Genomic DNA, 17,693 nt, shown 5'->3' with positions numbered 1-17,693 from the left:
TCCCTTTTGTCCTTTAGTTGTCTTTTATGCTACTTGTTCTATTCCATTGACGCAACAACAATCAGCCTCTTATTCATATATTACATTACGGGGACCAAAAAAATGCACCCTACAATGTAAAAATAACAGGTTTTTATCACATTGTGGGGACATTTGGAAGCTCAATTTTATTTTTACTGTAGGCTTATGCCCATAGAAACAAATAGATGGTCTCCATAAAGATATGAATGCAAACTGTGTGTGTGTGTGTGTGTGTGTGTGTGTGTGTGTGTGTGTGTGTGTGTGTGTGTGTGTGCGCGCAGATCTCCTACTAAGCACTGCCACCATCCTCAAGGGCAGCGTTGATACACAGTGACCCTGTGTCTGATGAGTGAACTCCACCCCCCCCCCCCCGCCCCCCCCCCCCACTCCCCAAGGCCCCAGAAATCAATTGAAAGGGCATGTGGGTTTCCATCTGCCAGGCCTCACCGGGGCAGCTCAGGACAGTTATGTCACCAGCGGCTTCTCCTGCACCTCAGACCTCAGTAAAAGCATCTTCTTAAGTCAGTCCCCGAAGCCTGCCAGGGTTTAATGGAAGCATCCTCCTGTATTAACGCATGCCAAGACACTGAATAATTTAGCAAACTAATTCATTGACCATCAGCAATGATGTAGTTCTTTAAGGAGTGAATTCATAGGGCTTCTCTTTGCATTGCGCAGTTAGTAGGAGCAGCTGGTGTTGTTTATGTAGCATGTTGTTATGCGTTTCCAGGGCACGGGGCCCCAGGATCGTATCACCCCAGCGGCACAGCACCGACGCTCCCAGTCAGAAAGGGAAATCCCAGGGGACTGTATCACAAAGCAGGGTATCTTGCTTAGGTGGCTAACTTGCTCGATGTAAGGCACGCCGGCTTAAATGGACCATATCTTTGTTCACTTACATTTAGCCCAGATTACCTTCAATCCAACAAGTTATCCAGGAACACAAGAAATCCTGCTTTTTGATACAAACCCTAGAGGCATGTGTGTATGACAATATAAATAATATGGGTTATTCTTATTATAAATACATATCATTTGTTGTGTTGCCTTATGCCTTCTTATGCCTTTACTGGAGAAATTCAAGGCAAATGATACATTTTGGTTAAATTTTGGTTAAGCGTACAATTGCAGGGGCCCATAGGAAACCCCCACTAAGAAAGGAAGGTCGTGTTATTAATGACTTACACTTTACTGCTAACTTTATATAGAACAGTGAGATTAACATGTTCATCAAAATAACATATCTCGCATTAGTTTGCTATTTCCTTGAAATTTGAAATTTTTATTTATATCTTATTTTCATAGCAGGCATGCCTATCCAAAACTGCCATCGTGTCCTGTATCAGTGGGAGCCAAATCTGTTTATAGAAAGTTATGGTCTAGTTTGTTTTACATTTGGCCCATAATAATCCTTCTGGAGGAGTAGAAGTCGGTCACATGACTACTGCTGAAAGCAATGTAAACAGTGTACAGTCTGGGATGTGAAATGCTGTCAGTGAGGCTTATTTCCACATCCAAACTGCTCTACAAACAACAGCAATTAGCTTAATCATCAGCGATCTACTTGTGTGTGTATTAGCCGTCAAAAACAGGTTATTGTTACTGACATGTAAGACCAGTCTTACTGTTTGAGACGTTAAAAAGTAGGGCCCAGTGTAATTCAATTATAGGGATTTTCTTTGTCTGAATGAAAGGTTAGTCATTTCCTCTCCTCACGAAGGTTATGTATCTTTTGAATAAACGGATGCTTTATACTATGAGTTGTTTTGTTTGTTGACCGTGCCAACCTACTCTGCAGAGGGAAAGGCATGAATTAATGGCAAAATGCCAGGGGATGCAAGATTGACGGCTTCATCTGAGCGATAGCTTTCATACTTCATGGTAGCATTAGGAGCCGAGGTGGAAATTTCATGTCCAGAAAGTACAAATCCAGACCACAATTTTGTTTCAACCAACCTGTGGAGTAGTCTGTAACTATGACCCTTTATCTTCAACTGATTGGCTGAAAATAAATCATGGTCTGGATTTGTACTTTCTGGACCTGAAATTTCCACCTCTGGTTAGGAGCCTGGGAGTAGATGTCAATGTCACAGGTGCTGAGCTTGGTGTGATCTGATGAATTTACATCCAACGGGTTTATTGTGAAATTTGTCCTCCTTCTCTGTGTACCACAGAGAAGAGTTAACACAATCACACTGCGTCAAATCCTTCTCTAAAAATAACAAAGGTCAACTTAAAAGCCCCTTGGCCTATTTGTGACGTTGGTTGGTTTGTTTGTCCAAACTTAGATCTTTCTCAGGGACTGGGACGAGACCTTTGACAACATCCTGCTTCTGGCAGAGGGGCGTGGTCTCCACGGCCAGCAGAGGGCAGGGATAAGTGCATGGGGTCATGGGAACTGGCCCAGAGGGGGGGGGGGGGTGACTCTGTGGTCATGGGTCCCACACACAGAGAGAGGACGGTGTGTGGGAGACCCAACGTGGGAGCCTGGAGAACAATGTAGCGCTTACCGGGGGGAGGGAACGGCTTAGGTGGATTCGTGCGGCATAAACGGTGGAGGTGGGACATAAAACCTGCCCTCTTACGAAAGAGGACAGCCTGCTTCCTGCTAACGATTCACAAGCCACAATCCAGCCTCCCTCTACCCTCCAACTGCACAATGCCAGCACCCAAAACATGATATAATTTCCCTGTTTCTGTCATTATTAATGTGCACAAAAAAGTCAATGTTTAACTCTGACTCTTAGCATAAGATTTTGTACAAAAACAATTCTTTCCATTCATCTGTTTCCTAACTGCGTATCCTGTTTCGGGTTGGGGGTGGGGGGGGGCTGGACTCTCACCAGTGATTTTTAGCGATGAAAATGTTTTCATTCCTACATTTTTTTATCTCCTGATTTCACGTGCAATGCTAAGGCGTAAAGTGGAAGACCACGCCTATCAGCATCAGGCTAACTGCTCATGGTGGATGAGCAGTATATATTGGACCTGTCTGCATCATTCTCCCAGTGACCCGGGCTGGCGCAGAATGCTAATTACTAAAATCCATTCATCCACAGGACACCTATTGTGACCTTCTTCCATTTCTGTCCCTGCTGGTCCGATGGTGCTGTGACCATGGCAACAGAACCATGACAGTCACCGAACAGGTGTGGCATCAAACACGGGGGACTTGGGAGGGGGGGGGGTCATCATCATATACCTGGGCAGAATAAAGAAACGGTATTGTCTGATCCTCCTGTGATCTCTGTTTTGCACATGATGCCCCAGGCACTTCCTCTCACTGGGCCCAATGATTGGCTGCAGTAGGAGAGAGTTACTAAACAGTGGCCATCATCACTGACAAGCTGATATCTTGACATGTCAACATTACTCTGTAGGCCTCTCAGAAACGGAAATCCAGTAAACTCGCTTGAAACCACTTAAAGTTCTCCTGGTACAGTGGGCAACATTAGTTCATTTTCCAGAGCAAAGTACTAATTGATATTGCTTCAGTCAGTACTTCATAGGAAAATATTTGATAAATAAATAATATGCTCATATGCGTTAAAGATGATTGGATATCCGCTCTTTTGCTTAGAGTAATTTATTTCCAGCGAAAATGAAGGGGGATTTGAGTATTACGCTGTATACTTTATTATACGTGCACTGGACATACAGGAGAGGGCAAATTATGCTTCAAGACATTTGATCAGTTGTTTGTAAACAGAGATGATAAAGTAATATGAGAAATGGAAAATGTAGAGAGTTAAGAAATGTCTGGGATGAAGGGCACGGTTCCCAACCAGCTGTAAATTTGTGGCAACAGCAACTGTGTGCCAAGGCGTAAACGCACTGTAAACACAGAGCTAATTAGGTTCTGTTTACCATCACAGATGAAGGTCATCCAGACGAAGGGTCACCCAGTAGCTTAGCGAACTTAGCATACTTTCTGAGAGTACATTGACTTAAGGGAGGGTTTTCCAGTCTTAAGCGCTGCATGCATAAAGAGCACCTCTCAGAGGCTAACTGCTCCAAGTATGTAATGGTGAGCTGTTTACAGCAATAGTGGCCAGAACACTGAATAGCACAAGATTTATACAATGGACTTGAGATCTACTGAAGGGTGATATGTGTGGATTTGGTGAAACTCAAGTGCTTGGGGCTGAATACGTGCAACTCGAGAGTTTGTTTCTCTCTAAGAGCGAAGGTGGGAGGAGCCGGGGGTGGGAAGGATGTATGTTAGAAGCCCCGGGAGGTCTTGGTGGGGGGGGGGGAAGGGGGGGGACAGGACAACCAATGTTATGGAAGGAAGGACAGACAGAGTACGTGACTATCAGCCTTGCTCTCTGACTCCCTGGTTTCCTCACACTTTCTGCAACACACACAAACACATGCTTCTTGGATTGCAAATCCATCCAGTCCACACGTAGTTTCCTTCTCTTTGATAACATTCGTGTATATTTGTGTTTGCTGTGCTGATTTTAATTCCCGCACAAACTGACCATTAGAGAAAACTGACCTTGGGAAGCTGTTGTTTTCCTTACCTCAGATCCCGACGTAAACAGAGTTGACGCCCAGCTACCGAAGCCTCAAAGAAAATCTGAGCTATTTAAATGGCTCTTTGTGACTGCAGCTCACACTTAAAAATAGTCAGGAATTCCTGCGGCTTGGACGTGCAAGGCTCGTTCTCCCCTCCCACACATCACACCCTTTTTTCTGCTCCGTCTGCAATAACAGCACCGCCTCTCCTCTTTTGACAAGCCACCGTTAACCTTGTTTTGCACTTGTGTTTGGCGAGAGCTGGACTATTTATACGGTGATTCTGAGCTGTAGTCCAGTCAGGGTGCTTGTTTTTGTGGAGTCCAAAGCATTTTTGCAAAAGATTCGGTAACATGTGTCTTATTACCTGTAAACGGCAGAGGTGACCCTTTACCTCAGCAGTTTGTGCTATAGTAGTTTTTTTGTGGGATTGGACCAGAACGGGCAACTCTACGCTCCCCACACGCACCAGTAAGCCTTGTGTACCCATGACCCTGTCCCCGGGTCACGGTTAGCGTTACGCGGTCCATTTATAAGGTACTGACCACGGAATACCGGGAACACCCCACAAGACCTGCAGCTTTGGAGATGCTGTGACCCAGACTTCTACCCATCACAATTTGGTCCTTATCGAAGTCACTCAGATCCATACTCACACATTTTTCCTGCTTCTAACACATCAACTTCAAGAATTGACAGTCCACTTGCTTGACCGGTGCCATTGTAATGAAATAATCAGTGTTATTCACTTCACCTGTCAGTGGTTTTTATGTTATGGCTGATTGGTGGATATTACATGTAGCTGTTATAGAGTCTCGTCAGTATACAATAGCGCCATCTGCTGACATTTTCAGTCCTCTGGTACAGTTCATTAGCCACGTGCTGCTGATGCGTTTACTTATTCTTGTTATTCTAAATTCACATTATTACAGAATTGCTACCAATACTAATGCCATTGAAGTTTGCGCGTGTCATAGGGTTTCCTCTGGGTTTCCCTACATGATCCAAAATCATGCTGCAACCTGGTCCTTCTCACTGTATTGACAAGATCTGTTTTATTTATTTATGAGCTATACCTTTATATTTATCGTACTTTATTTTGCTTGTTTACCTTCTCCCCCTTCCCTTAATTTATATTTTCGAGTTATACGTATTTGGTATGTGTGTTTGTATGTGTAAATATTTGAGCATCACCTCTAGCATTTCATTTTACGGATAGCAGTACCATACTGATCGTTTGACAGATAAAGACTTTGACGTTTCAGCGGTTTTTTTTACGTGGTATAGAGAATCCTGCAGCTTTAAGAGAAAAGCCGGGGAAACGTCACGTACCACCTTTCTCCACTAGGTGTCAGTGTTGCTATACAGAGCATCCAGCTTTCATCTCATTTGAAAGTCTGAATTCCGCTGTAAAACATAAAATTCCTGAACTTGTCTGGGTTCTCCTACAACATTTTTCTCAGTCTCTTTCTATGTGAGTGTTTATGTTTGCCGTGACGTAAATCGTGCAGACGCTGCACGGCCCATCCCAGAGAGAAATTGTTCGAAGCCTCATTTCTACAGGGCCGTATTCCAGAAAGCGGGTTTAGCAAGTAATCCCAAAATTATAGCTCAGAACTCGAGGTTTTTCGTTACAGAAACTCATTACCGTAGCAATGCATGACAGAATATCCAGATCTAAAGATCGAGGTTGCGGCTTTTCGTTAGTTTGCGGTCTCGGGTCTTGCGCTGAAGCGCTGATTGCATTTATGCCCGGACTTTTATTACGGTTTCCCTGCCTGCACTTAGGACATCATTTACAGTGCTCCTGATTCGTGTGCACTCTCAAGATTATTTCGCTGCACTGTGCAAGCGATATTTAATATCCACGCGAAATGGCGAGGCTCTATGTACAACTTATATATTTATTAGGGAATGGGAATTGCATAGCAATTGTACACAGGGTCTGTAACATCAATTTGTAGCTTAAATGAACCCAAATAGAAATGTGTAGCATGGTGATTATTGGTTTCCACTGTAGCCTCACCTCTGGGAGCCGTATCTGAGTGTAAACTGAACTGAAATTGCCAAATTGTAAGTTAAAATGATGTAAATGCCCTGTGATGAATCCTGGATGGATGGACCACTGGCTCACAGACCACTGAGACGTCATTGTATTTTTCTCACATATTTTTTACAACCACCACAATAAAGGAAATAAGTGAAGTTTCATGCATGATCTCTGTATTGCTTGAAAACAAAAATGATGAACTTTCAGTTTCTTGGCCATTTCACAACTTGGAAGAACTGGCCATCTTCCAACAATCAAAAAAATAATTATTATTAACTGGTATTCTAGCAGTTCAATTTCTAAAATAGGGCTTCCCGAATGAAGATCGGCCATTTCTCCTAAGCTGTCATGTAACTAAATACCCTTGCTAAATAATAATAGTTATTATTATTATTATTATTATACACTATATGAACCTTTACACTTGCGCCTTATACTAACTAGTACATTATATCATTTTAACAACAAACTCGCCGGTGCACATAATCAATGCCTGCACTTTGCTAATGTCTCAGTTCAGAAGCAGATTTTTCACAGAACACCAGTCGCCATGTGCAAAATAAACAGGCCCCGCCAAACTGTTTAAGGAGGTATGTGTGATGACATGAATCACATTTGCAGTTATGTGTGGAAAGCAATGAAAAATGTCCCCTACATGAGAGCAACGAGTCATGTAAGATATTTGCTGGGATGTATGTTAACTAATGTGAACAGGAAATGGGGGAAGATGATGTTCTGCATTCCCTGGGGCAATGATGAGAGCAGCTTGAGCAGAACAGAGAGGTTTACTGCTGATCTCAATCGAACTGCAGAAATCACTGCTGCCTGCTGTGTCAGTTTTTAATGGTAAGATACCACAGTGAGACTCACTTCTCACATCTCAGGGGCTGACACTTCCTTAGCAGAGGACTGCAGAATCAATTTGCACATGAAAGCAGACCTTGTCACTCAGTCTTACAAACCTGCAACAGTCCCTACTTTTTGTGCTTCAAAATTAAAAAAGACAAATTAACGGGTGCTAGTTTATTTAATATTTATTTGAATATTAAGGACTCTGATTCAGGAAGGTAAATAACTGTCATGATAAATACGCATCCTATTTCTACACAGTCTGGTGGGACTTCTGCTCCAGTTATCAGCCAGTGTTATTTTTAAATCCAGTGCAGGAAAGTGCAATTTTAAAAAAAGTCAGGAGAAAGTGATGCAGGACTATTTGTCTTTTTTGTACAAACAGGACTAGCTATAGATAACGTTCTTTTGAGTTACAATTAATGTAACTAAGCAATGCAGTTCTATTTCCGTAATATAGAATGGCAAGAGGGGCGGCATGGTGGTGCAGTGGTTAGCACTGTTGCCTCACACCTCTGGGACCCGGGTTCGAGTCTCCGCCTGTGTCACATGTGTGTGGAGTTTGCATGTTCTCCCCATGTCGTCGTGGGGTTTCCTCCGGGTACTCCGGTTTCCCCCCCCCAGTCCAGAAACATGTTGAGGCTAATTGGAGTTGCTAAATTGCCCATAGGAATGCATGTGTGAGTGAATGGTGTGTGAGTGTGCCCTGTGATGGGCTGGTTCCCCATCCTGGGTTGTTCCCTGCCTCGTGCCCATTGCTTCCGGGATAGGCTCCGAACCCCCCGCGACCCAATAGGATAAGCGGTTTGGAAAATGGATGGAATGGCAAGAGTTTGGCAATCCCACTGCATACATTGTTCTCATGGTGGTTTACAAAATGTTACATAATTTCACTGCAAGGTCAGTTCATTGCTTTTAAAACACCAATGGCATAAAACGGAGTCTCATTAACCATTGTGAAATTACTGTGTCTCTGTCTTTATTACTGTATTGCGAACTACTGGGAAACGGACCTGATATTTACTGATACGCCCAATGCGTGCATGCTTCACTTTGCCACATGTGCTTTTTGGTTGTGGACGAGGGGACATAATGTACTTTTTGTCATCAGAGGTAGACTGTGGACAGCTGTGGTCAGTGTGCATGTAGGCCAGATTTTTGTATCTAGTGGAAACCTTGCGCGACTGCGCGCGTGCAAGATAATTGATTAGGTATTTCCAGTATGTGGCAGCACCAGCTTTCACAGATCAGCGGTCAACGACAAAAGAGTAGAGGAAGAAGAGCTGTTGCTGTTGTAGTTACAGCGTTACCAATTTCACTACACTGCTTGTATTTGTGTTTGTTGCAGTACATCTGGCCTCCCTTGGTCTGCTGGAATATCACTGCTGTATGCAGCACCGATCGCAACCACCCGCATCCGCAGCCAAATGTAGTATGAACGCAAGCTGCCACACGTGATCGTCTGCAGCCCAAAAGCACACTTGGAAAAGTATCAGGTTGAGTGGATAGAGGCCATGCCAAGGATGCAAACAGAAGCACCTGATGCTGGAGCACCTTGAGGACCAGTGTGACCTTTAAAGCCTGCAGCAGAGTGGTGTGTCTGTGCCACATCCACCCGCTGTGTAAATCCTGCTCCATTCTTACTCTCCGGCGATCTCCTGGCCACAGAAGCAGACCCCGCCCGCTAGTTCCACTGGAGAGCTTGCTAGGAACCAGCTTCCTCTGGTTGTCGGAGGCAGGGAGCTGCAGAAGTGAGGAACTGGGTCTTGAGGACAGTGAAACCTTCACCTGCAGCTCGTTTCACAGAGATGGAGGACTCTGATTTCTTCTTCCTTAGTGTCACTCCCCTTAAAGGGCCAGTACACAGAGACCAATGATTTGCCGTTGACTATTTGAATGAAAACCATCCCATTTATTTCCATCCACCCATTAACTTTGTGTAAACGCTTGTTCTACTGAGGGGGTCTGGAGCCTATCATAGAGGCTATGGTTGCAAGGCAGGGAACAACCAAGGATGAGGGGCCAACCCTTTGCAGGGCACTTTCACACACCATCCACTCACAGATGCTCACCTATGGGCAAATCGACAACTCCAGTTAACCTCAGCATGTTTTTGCACTGTGGGGGGGATCCGGAGTACCTGGAGGAAACCGCAGGACGACACGGGAGGGGCGTGCAAACTTCACACTCACAGAGCCACTATGCGCCCCCCCGCCCCCCCGTTTGTTTATTTAAAAAATATACTATTGTAAAATAGTAGCTATGATACTGATATACTGATTTGTATAAGCAAAAGTTAATCTAAATTATATTATTTATCCATTAGAGGTATTTTTGGAATCCTGGATATATAAGGTAAAGTTAAGAACAACTAACAAGGAGAATTGTTTTTACTCTGCCTTTGCCCATTTTAGTGTAAATTCATCGTGCAGTATTATTCTGCTTCATGCAGCAGTGTTATGATGTCATTATATAGCTGGTTAACTGCACATCTGATTAGTAATAAATTTTCGTGACTCCTTGTTACTACCCTCTATGTACTCAAACGTACCAAAAGACTCGACCTTTTTCTTCGACTAAGTCAGAATTTTGATGTTATGTTGTAATCTACAATAGATATTACTGAAACCTTGGCAGAATAAAACCTGTCATCACTTTTCGATGACTACTGTCGTGACTTGAAAATGTCTATTCTTCCCCATCTTTTCTGAATAGAAATCAATCTTAATAAAGGAACTCCTTCTAGTCAGTATTATGTAACAGAGAAAAAAATAATCGATTATTTGACGCAATAGTGTCAAGAACAGAACTGAGGCTAGCGGTTCCCCCCACGAAGCTACACCCATTTCTTGAAGTCTGATGTGACCGGTGACTTCGATCTTAGTCATCGTGCGACACGAGTCACGTACGTCAACACGCCGCACCTGTGCTGATATAAAGCGGCGATCGCACCGGCTTCCCCCGCCGCTCGGAGCTGCGATGCTTCACCCCAGGATGCGGAGTGACGGGAACATGGAGAACCGGGAATCTGCAGCCATACGCCAGCAACGGAGGATGAAGCAAACCTTGCAGTTTGTTCACAAGGACTCTGCCGACCTACTGCCCCTAGACGGGCTCAAGAAACTGGGAACCTCTAAGGAAATGGTAACACTGGTTTTGTTGCTAAATGTATAAACTTGGTAGCATCGTCGGTGGCGACGTTTATATTCTACGCCACCCAGAGTCCTTGGTCACTAAAGTAGAAGTATTGAAGGGTGCAAATCAAGAGCAATTTAGCTTTAAAAGCCTTAATAACAAAAACTCAGAGCGCCACATTTTAAGTAAAATATTGTAAATGTAGTATTTTGGGAATGTATTTTCTTTTTTAGTACATGCATCTAAAGTGACGATTGACTTTACTTTGCCGTTCATATACGATTATTACCCACTAAGACCTTTATTGCGGGAGATTTACTGCCTCCTCATGGACTTGACGCGCTGGTAAACATCAACAGCTGTTTTACTCCGGTATGATGAACAATTGCAGTAAATATCGTCTGTTTTGAATGATAATTAACAATCCAGCTGCTCATTTATACATGCAAAGATGCGAAGATTCTTACGTAAGGCTGTCATGGTGCTGAAGCAGCGGCTCCGCAGAGGACGGGGGGAGGGGGGGGGTACAATGAAATATCTCCCGGGGGTCTCTCACTGCCCTGCGTGTGTGTCAGTAATGGGGTGGTGAAGGCATGGGGGGCGAAATACCTGAATATGAGCAACTTAACGTATGGATTGCAAATCGTGGGGGGAAGGGGGGGGGCACAAATACTTTGTATTAACTCTGTTACTATTGAAGTACAAACCAAAAACAAATATAGTCGCCACTTAAGACCCGAGCTCAGTATTTCACTTGTTATTCATTTCTTATTCCTTCAGTAGATCACAAAGGTTTACAGAATTAACAAATATAGTAACTGCTTGAGATAAAACATGCGTCACGATTCATTAATGATAAATTAACAAGCGATCAGTATGTAACTAAGACTTAGTTTGTGGTTAATTAATACATAAGTAATAACGTAGTACTACATTATTTTTGTAATAATGTTTAACATGCAAATCTAATGTATGATCACGTAACTACTTCTTCCTTGTATTTAAGTTTTCATCTGGTGAACAGACGGAGACCCATTTCACCAGCGCATGTAACATGTCTTTTAAAATGTTTTATGGTTATTGAATAGATTTGGATGTCAGTCGTCAGGGTGGTACCAATTAAAGTACTGGATTTATGCTGAAGATATATGCGTGGATGCATCAACTGGAAGACTCGTTTTTTTTTTCCTGCAGCAACCGCATAACATTTTACAGAGACGGTTGATGGACGCCAATCTTTCAAGATGCAAACAGAACAATCGCGGCGTTAAACCGCTTAACAATGGTCCTGTACTGCAAAGCATCGGGCCTCACCTGGGAAAGCAGGAGAGCTTCATTCAGCCAGAGGAAGACGACTATGTACTTGTGAACTGCAAGGTACCCAACAGCAGCCTGCAAACGAGCGACTTTAATTAACCGTCCTCCCTGTCGTGCCGATAGTTTTCATTTAAAGCCGATGTGCTAGTAACTGATGACATGCATCTCTCTCTATCACTTCAGTGTTGGGGGCGGGAGATGAAGGTTTTGATTGACACTGGCTGCAAGGCCAACCTCATGTCCACAGCCTGCGTTGAAAGACTCGGGTGAGCAGTACATAAATCAAATGCTTGATTTCTTCATTGTAGGGTCGTTTAAATGTTAACGAAGACAAAGGATAAAGTGAAATTTTGCATTAAAAATATAGACCAATGCGTACAATTATTTCTTACCTTACAGACACATTATATTCCTATTAATTTTTTTGGATATTGAAGGATTTATTTTGGCCCCAAACTATGACAAGTTTTTTATGAAGTCCTGCTTTTGCTGCTGTAACAGCCATTTGAAGATTACTTAGAAATGTACCGTCTTTTTCAGCTTAAAGGAAAGAGTGAACATGAACAAAACTGAGACGGACTCCTTGCCACTGTGCCGAAACTATCAGCCTCAGGGGCACATCGAGAAAGTCGCGCTGGTAATCGGACAAGTGAAGATCGAGTGCACAGTGACAGTCGTTGGTAGGTCAAAGTCTGTAATCAATGACAAAAACTGCATGGTTGATTTTTTCCCCCCAGATTTGCACTTAAATTGCATTGTACTGAGGTCATTTCAATATATCTTTGCAGAACATGAGAAGCCTTTCATGTCTCTCGGTGCCAGAACCTTGAAATCACAGAGGGTAAAAGTTTACTACCTTGATTCCCCTTGATTTCAGGCATGCGATTAATATAATGACTCTAATAGTTCTGCTTTTTCACTGCGTTGTTCCAGTGCGTGATTGACATGGAAAAGCAAATGCTGGTGCTTGGCAGGGTGGAGAGGGAGCAAGTCCAGTTTGTTGATTGCAGAAGTGGACTGCTGGACTAATGGTGCGTATTGATGATTGAGACTTTGGTCTCATTGTGGTAATAGTGACTGAAAGACTATTATATCAGCTGTTCATATTGTCTCTGACAGTTTGGAATTTACTACAAGAGTAGTATAATGAAATAGTATTTATTATCTGAATATGTAAGGATTTTTGTTACTGAAATTTTGAAATATCTCAGAATTTATTATATTTTGTATCTAATATTTTTTTCAGTTGAATTTGTCCACTTAATGGCTTTTAACCATTAAAAAAGGGTCACACTTTCTGTGAGGGGACATGAACAATGTAGTAGGACATGCTTACTTAATGCATTAATTAACCAGTAACTAAGTGTTAATTACGTACTGAGCCCATGTTCATTGATCATTAATAAACCACGACAGTTCACATATTCTATTCAGACTATATTAGTTAACAGTTAACTAATTAGTTAATGGTAAGACCACATGAGGGGGCAAAAATTACTATTTGCTCGTTTGCTACTGAAGAACAAATTATGAGCAAATCGCTGGTTTCCCCATGAAATACATGAACTGTCATGATTGATTAATGGTGAATGAACATGGGATCAGTACTTAACTAACAATTAGTTACGGGTTAATTAATGCATTAAGTAAGTGTGTACATTATTCATTTCCCACTGGATCTACATATGGTGCAACACATCATACATCTCTTTTTTCCTGTCCTCATCTGTTAGGTCTCCCTGACTCCAGGAAGTCTGGTCCCTCACCATACTGTGTGGAAACAGATCTTGAGGCCTCTAGCCATAGGAATGAAAAGATGCCCCCCTCTGCAATAACTGTCTCTTCACAGAAAAGTAAACAGGAGTCACCCAGCCAGGTCAAAAACGGAGGTCCGCATTCAAGTCCTGCTCCTGCTGCCTCAGGAGCTCACTGCCCTAAAAATGGCCACCTGTCTCACCGTTGCCAAGCTGAACTCTATGTAAAGTTGATTTTTTTTATATGTATACATATAGTAATATTACAAAGCAACACCAAATAATCCAAATATTATTGGTCAGTACTGTTATTTTTTAGGTAAAAACAAAAAAACAAACAAGTTAGAAAAACAAGTGCTTTGTACAAATGGTTGTGTACTGTTCATAGGACAAACGTAGCTATAGGAACATGTGTGTAGGATAGGTGTAAATCTCCACACTGCAGCCCTGTGTTGTGTGTAGGATAGGTGTAAATCCCCACACTGCAGTCCTGCCCCTGTGTGTAGGATAGGTGTAAATCTCCACACTGCAGCCCTGCCCTTGTGTGTAGGATAGGTGTAAATCCCCACACTGCAGTCCTGCCCCTGTGTGTAGGATAGGTGTAAATCTCCACACTGCAGCCCTGCCCTTGTGTGTAGGATAGGTGTAAATCCCCACACTGCAGTCCTGCCCCTGTGTGTAGGATAGGTGTAAATCTCCACACTGCAGTCCTGCCCCTGTGTATAGGATAGGTGTAAATCCCCACACTGCAGTCCTGCCCCTGTGTGTAGGATAGGTGTAAATCCCCACACTGCAGTCCTGCCCCTGTGTGTAGGATAGGTGTAAATCTCCACACTGCAGCCCTGCCCCATTGTGTAGGATAGGTGTAAATCTCCACACTGTAGTCCTGCCCCTGTGTGTAGGATAGGTGTAAATCTCCACACTGCAGTCCTGCCCTGTTCATCCTTTAGAAGGTTTTGCATTGGATCTGTGTTGTTATGAAGAGACTTCCGTCTTAATTCATCATCATCTACGAACACAGTTTTTTTCCAGCAACTGAGTTGTTAGTCTAGTTCAGCACTTCTCTTTTTGTTTTCACAGTCAAGGTTAGTATTTTAAAATGTTTTTGAAGTATTTTTATAACTACAGGTAAATCCGCTATATGTGATGCTTTAGGATAACTAGATACCAATAGTTTGCTAATTTACACAAGCTGTACCTTTCTCACTAGTTTTGCTATAGTATTTTTATAGGGATACAACGTTAACACTGATCTTCACACTTAAATATGAGTAATGTTGTTTTGTAATTTGTATAAAGTACTGTAGTATATTGCTTATGATACATATTTTGTGTACTTTCAATGATGTCAATCTGTACAATTTATATAGATGCATTTATCAATGTTATCAATACAGTAAGTGAATCACATTCTTGTATTTTTAATGTGAGTAAAACTGATGTGGGAATGTTAACAGGGGGCAGCTTTTCCATTACGATCCAAACATTTGGTGATGTTCACGTACAGAGATTATGTCACTGGCATCTTTATCTTATTATTTATGGAGAAGCCAGATGACAGATTACAATTTCAGCATCAGATAATCCCTCTGAAAACGACCCTTACTCAACTCCTGTGTGTGTGGTTATTTGGTGCCTAAAACGAATAAAAGAAAATCTTCACTGATCCGTTATCTTACACAATCACAGGGCAGAGGAGAGAGCGTAGCACATCATATAACAAAGCATATTCAGAGGCAACACATTTCCAGAACATTCTTAGAACTGCAAAGGAATCATTCGGTGTGCTCCTGTCTTATGGTTGTACATTTCCAGGAGGAAATTCAATAGGGAAATCCATTTACTGATCTTCTATAACCACTTAGCCAGTACAGGGTCACATTGTAAGCAAAATTCAGCCAGAAGTAATTACTGATTAAATGGCTGAGCGGTGCTGCTGGAAGCAGCCATGAGATAAATATGTGTGGGTGTCATTGTTAATGATCTGGCCAGTAACAGGTGTGTGTGCAGGGTGACAGACCGTAGGAAGCTTGTTAACAACCGCTAAAAAATAATTGTCAGGCCTGACTGGATAGGAAACACAATTAACCAACCAAACGCAACACGAGCCCAGTCTCTGAGGCAAAATCTTAATTACAGACAACCAGATGGACAAAATTTACCTATTTCTAATCCTGAATAGTGTGATTTCCAGGTGTTTATAAATAACAGCCATGTCTCAATGCTCTGCTCCCTAAAGGGCAAGTTGCAATTGGTTCTATGATTATGATCTCTGTCACTTTGAAGAATGCCTTTTGATGTGGTTACGTTCACACTCTGGGCCAATTACAAGAGCTCAGGAAATGAATCGAGTTAAGGATTAATAAAGCCATCATACTTATTTATATACAGTAAAATGACTTCCATGTTATTTCATGAACAGCTTGTCTAATTGCTGCAATATGATTAATGCATTTGATTTGAAGATTTTTTTTTTTTTTGGACTGAAGCACCAGAGAAATGTTTCATTTCCGTTTGCCAGTGGACCTGGTCTCACCCTTTCTGAAACTCCCCATGTGGGCTAAACCAATTTGCAATGTGACAAACAGTGTATAAAAGCCCAGACTCGACTTGCTGAATCACGGGTACCATCACAGGGCCGTGTAATGAATGTGAGCAGGGCGCATGTAATTTTCTGCTCCTTTGGTCACAAGCCTGGTGAAGGTGAGAGAACTTGCAGTCTATCATATCCCTGGTACTCTCACCTTTCCTGGTATTTAATAGGTTCCAGGAAACTATTACCTGAAGTCCATGTAGTGCTGGACTGTAGAAAAGAGTAAATCAACTAACAAAAGTCAAACGGTATTGTTTTAGCTAGAGATGTGGTGTGGTGATACTTTACTGTACATTATCTACTTACACTGCAGGGCTATTTTCCAATAGTTTCAGGTTAGGTCTTTGGTGCATAGAGGAAATGGCAGAATTCCTGGGGACTTTGACTTGCAAATATTTAGTGATACATACAGGTCTTTTCCCACAAGAATGTATGCTGTAACAGGCAAGTTTGGAGAAACCTAAAAATGAATTTCAACCACTGATGTACTTGAAAATGTTACTGTGGGAGGTAATTGGCTAGAATTATAATTGGTGTACATTATATTTCAAATCATCTCGTTTTATTTGGGGGGAAATAAGTCGGAAAAAGTACACGGCTGAATACTCAGTCTGAGATGATGAGAAATTTACTAAACATTTAGTTAGGCTGCCTTAGCACATATTTATTCATAACAGGCTTGGATGCACAATATATTTTACAGTTATATCAATAAAGGCCACGAAAGTTAAGAGAATAGGATAACATCTGTTTCAGATTAAATTTTCATTATTGGGATGCAGGATGGACCATCAGTGAGTTAGGTCAGGGGTTCCCAAAGCTCTCTCTTCCTCCCCCCTCCAGTCAGTGAAATAGGTTGTAGCAAGTCTCCAGTACTGTTATTTTGGGTCATGGGCTGAAAGTCCAGGAACCCATGATCTCAATATATTATTGGGTCTTGCATCAATACATTACATTTATCTTACATTTACATATATTTAGCAGATGCTTTTGTCCAAAGTGACACGCAGCTGAGGATCAGAGAGCAGGGTTAGCCAGTGTCTCTGGCCACAGGATTTAAACCAACAACCTTATGGACACGGAGTCCTAACTTGGCGAGCTGCAGATGCATCAGGAAGCTTTTTGAAATACCACATTTTCCTTTGTTATTAAAGCTCCCTAATAAATGTCATGGTGGAGCACAGCGTGATCTACAGTGCTCAAAGACACAGATGGCAGGATGTGGGAGGGGAGGGGGGTTGCGTAAGTCAGACCCTCGCTGAGAGATAAAGAGGGCTTATGAGTGCTTTTATTATTTTCTACCTCTAACCAAGACGTGAAATGTTAATAAGACTAAACTTAAATATCCCGGCTATATTGATCAGTAATGGAAAAAGTACTTGCACAAAAAATATACTTTTAAATTCACTACTTTAAAAAAAATTGTAAAATGCAAGCTTTACTTAGGTAGAAT

At 42.2% G+C, this 17,693-nt stretch overlaps 1 protein-coding gene across 27 annotated transcripts; it reads left to right on the top strand.

Annotated features, from left to right (window-relative positions):
* Positions 1–10,225: 10,225 nt before the first annotated feature.
* On the top strand, positions 10,226–16,011 carry LOC125705902 (nuclear receptor-interacting protein 3-like). 27 transcript variants are annotated; one of them, XR_007381758.1, is made up of 9 exons: positions 10,226–10,585; positions 11,771–11,953; positions 12,077–12,159; positions 12,434–12,573; positions 12,682–12,734; positions 12,827–12,924; positions 13,627–14,158; positions 14,379–14,466; positions 14,511–16,011. XR_007381758.1 is itself a non-coding variant. In XM_048972245.1 (7 exons), the coding sequence occupies exons 1-6, from the start codon at positions 10,421–10,423 to the stop codon at positions 12,920–12,922; spliced, it is 720 nt and encodes a 239-aa protein (XP_048828202.1). In that variant the 5' UTR covers positions 10,226–10,420; the 3' UTR covers positions 12,923–12,924; positions 13,627–16,011. The 27 variants fall into 27 exon arrangements, 1 of the variants encoding a protein (XP_048828202.1); XR_007381749.1 differs by adding an exon at positions 14,291–14,334 and having other exon boundaries at positions 14,379–16,011; XR_007381752.1 differs by adding an exon at positions 14,203–14,246 and having other exon boundaries at positions 14,379–16,011.
* The last annotated feature ends 1,682 nt before the right edge of the window (positions 16,012–17,693 follow it).

The sequence above is a fragment of the Brienomyrus brachyistius genome, chromosome 13, assembly GCF_023856365.1.
Source record: "Brienomyrus brachyistius isolate T26 chromosome 13, BBRACH_0.4, whole genome shotgun sequence".
Taxonomy (NCBI): domain Eukaryota; kingdom Metazoa; phylum Chordata; class Actinopteri; order Osteoglossiformes; family Mormyridae; genus Brienomyrus; species Brienomyrus brachyistius.
The sequence above is the reverse complement of the archived record's forward strand: the minus strand, read 5'-3'. Positions and strand labels throughout refer to the sequence as shown.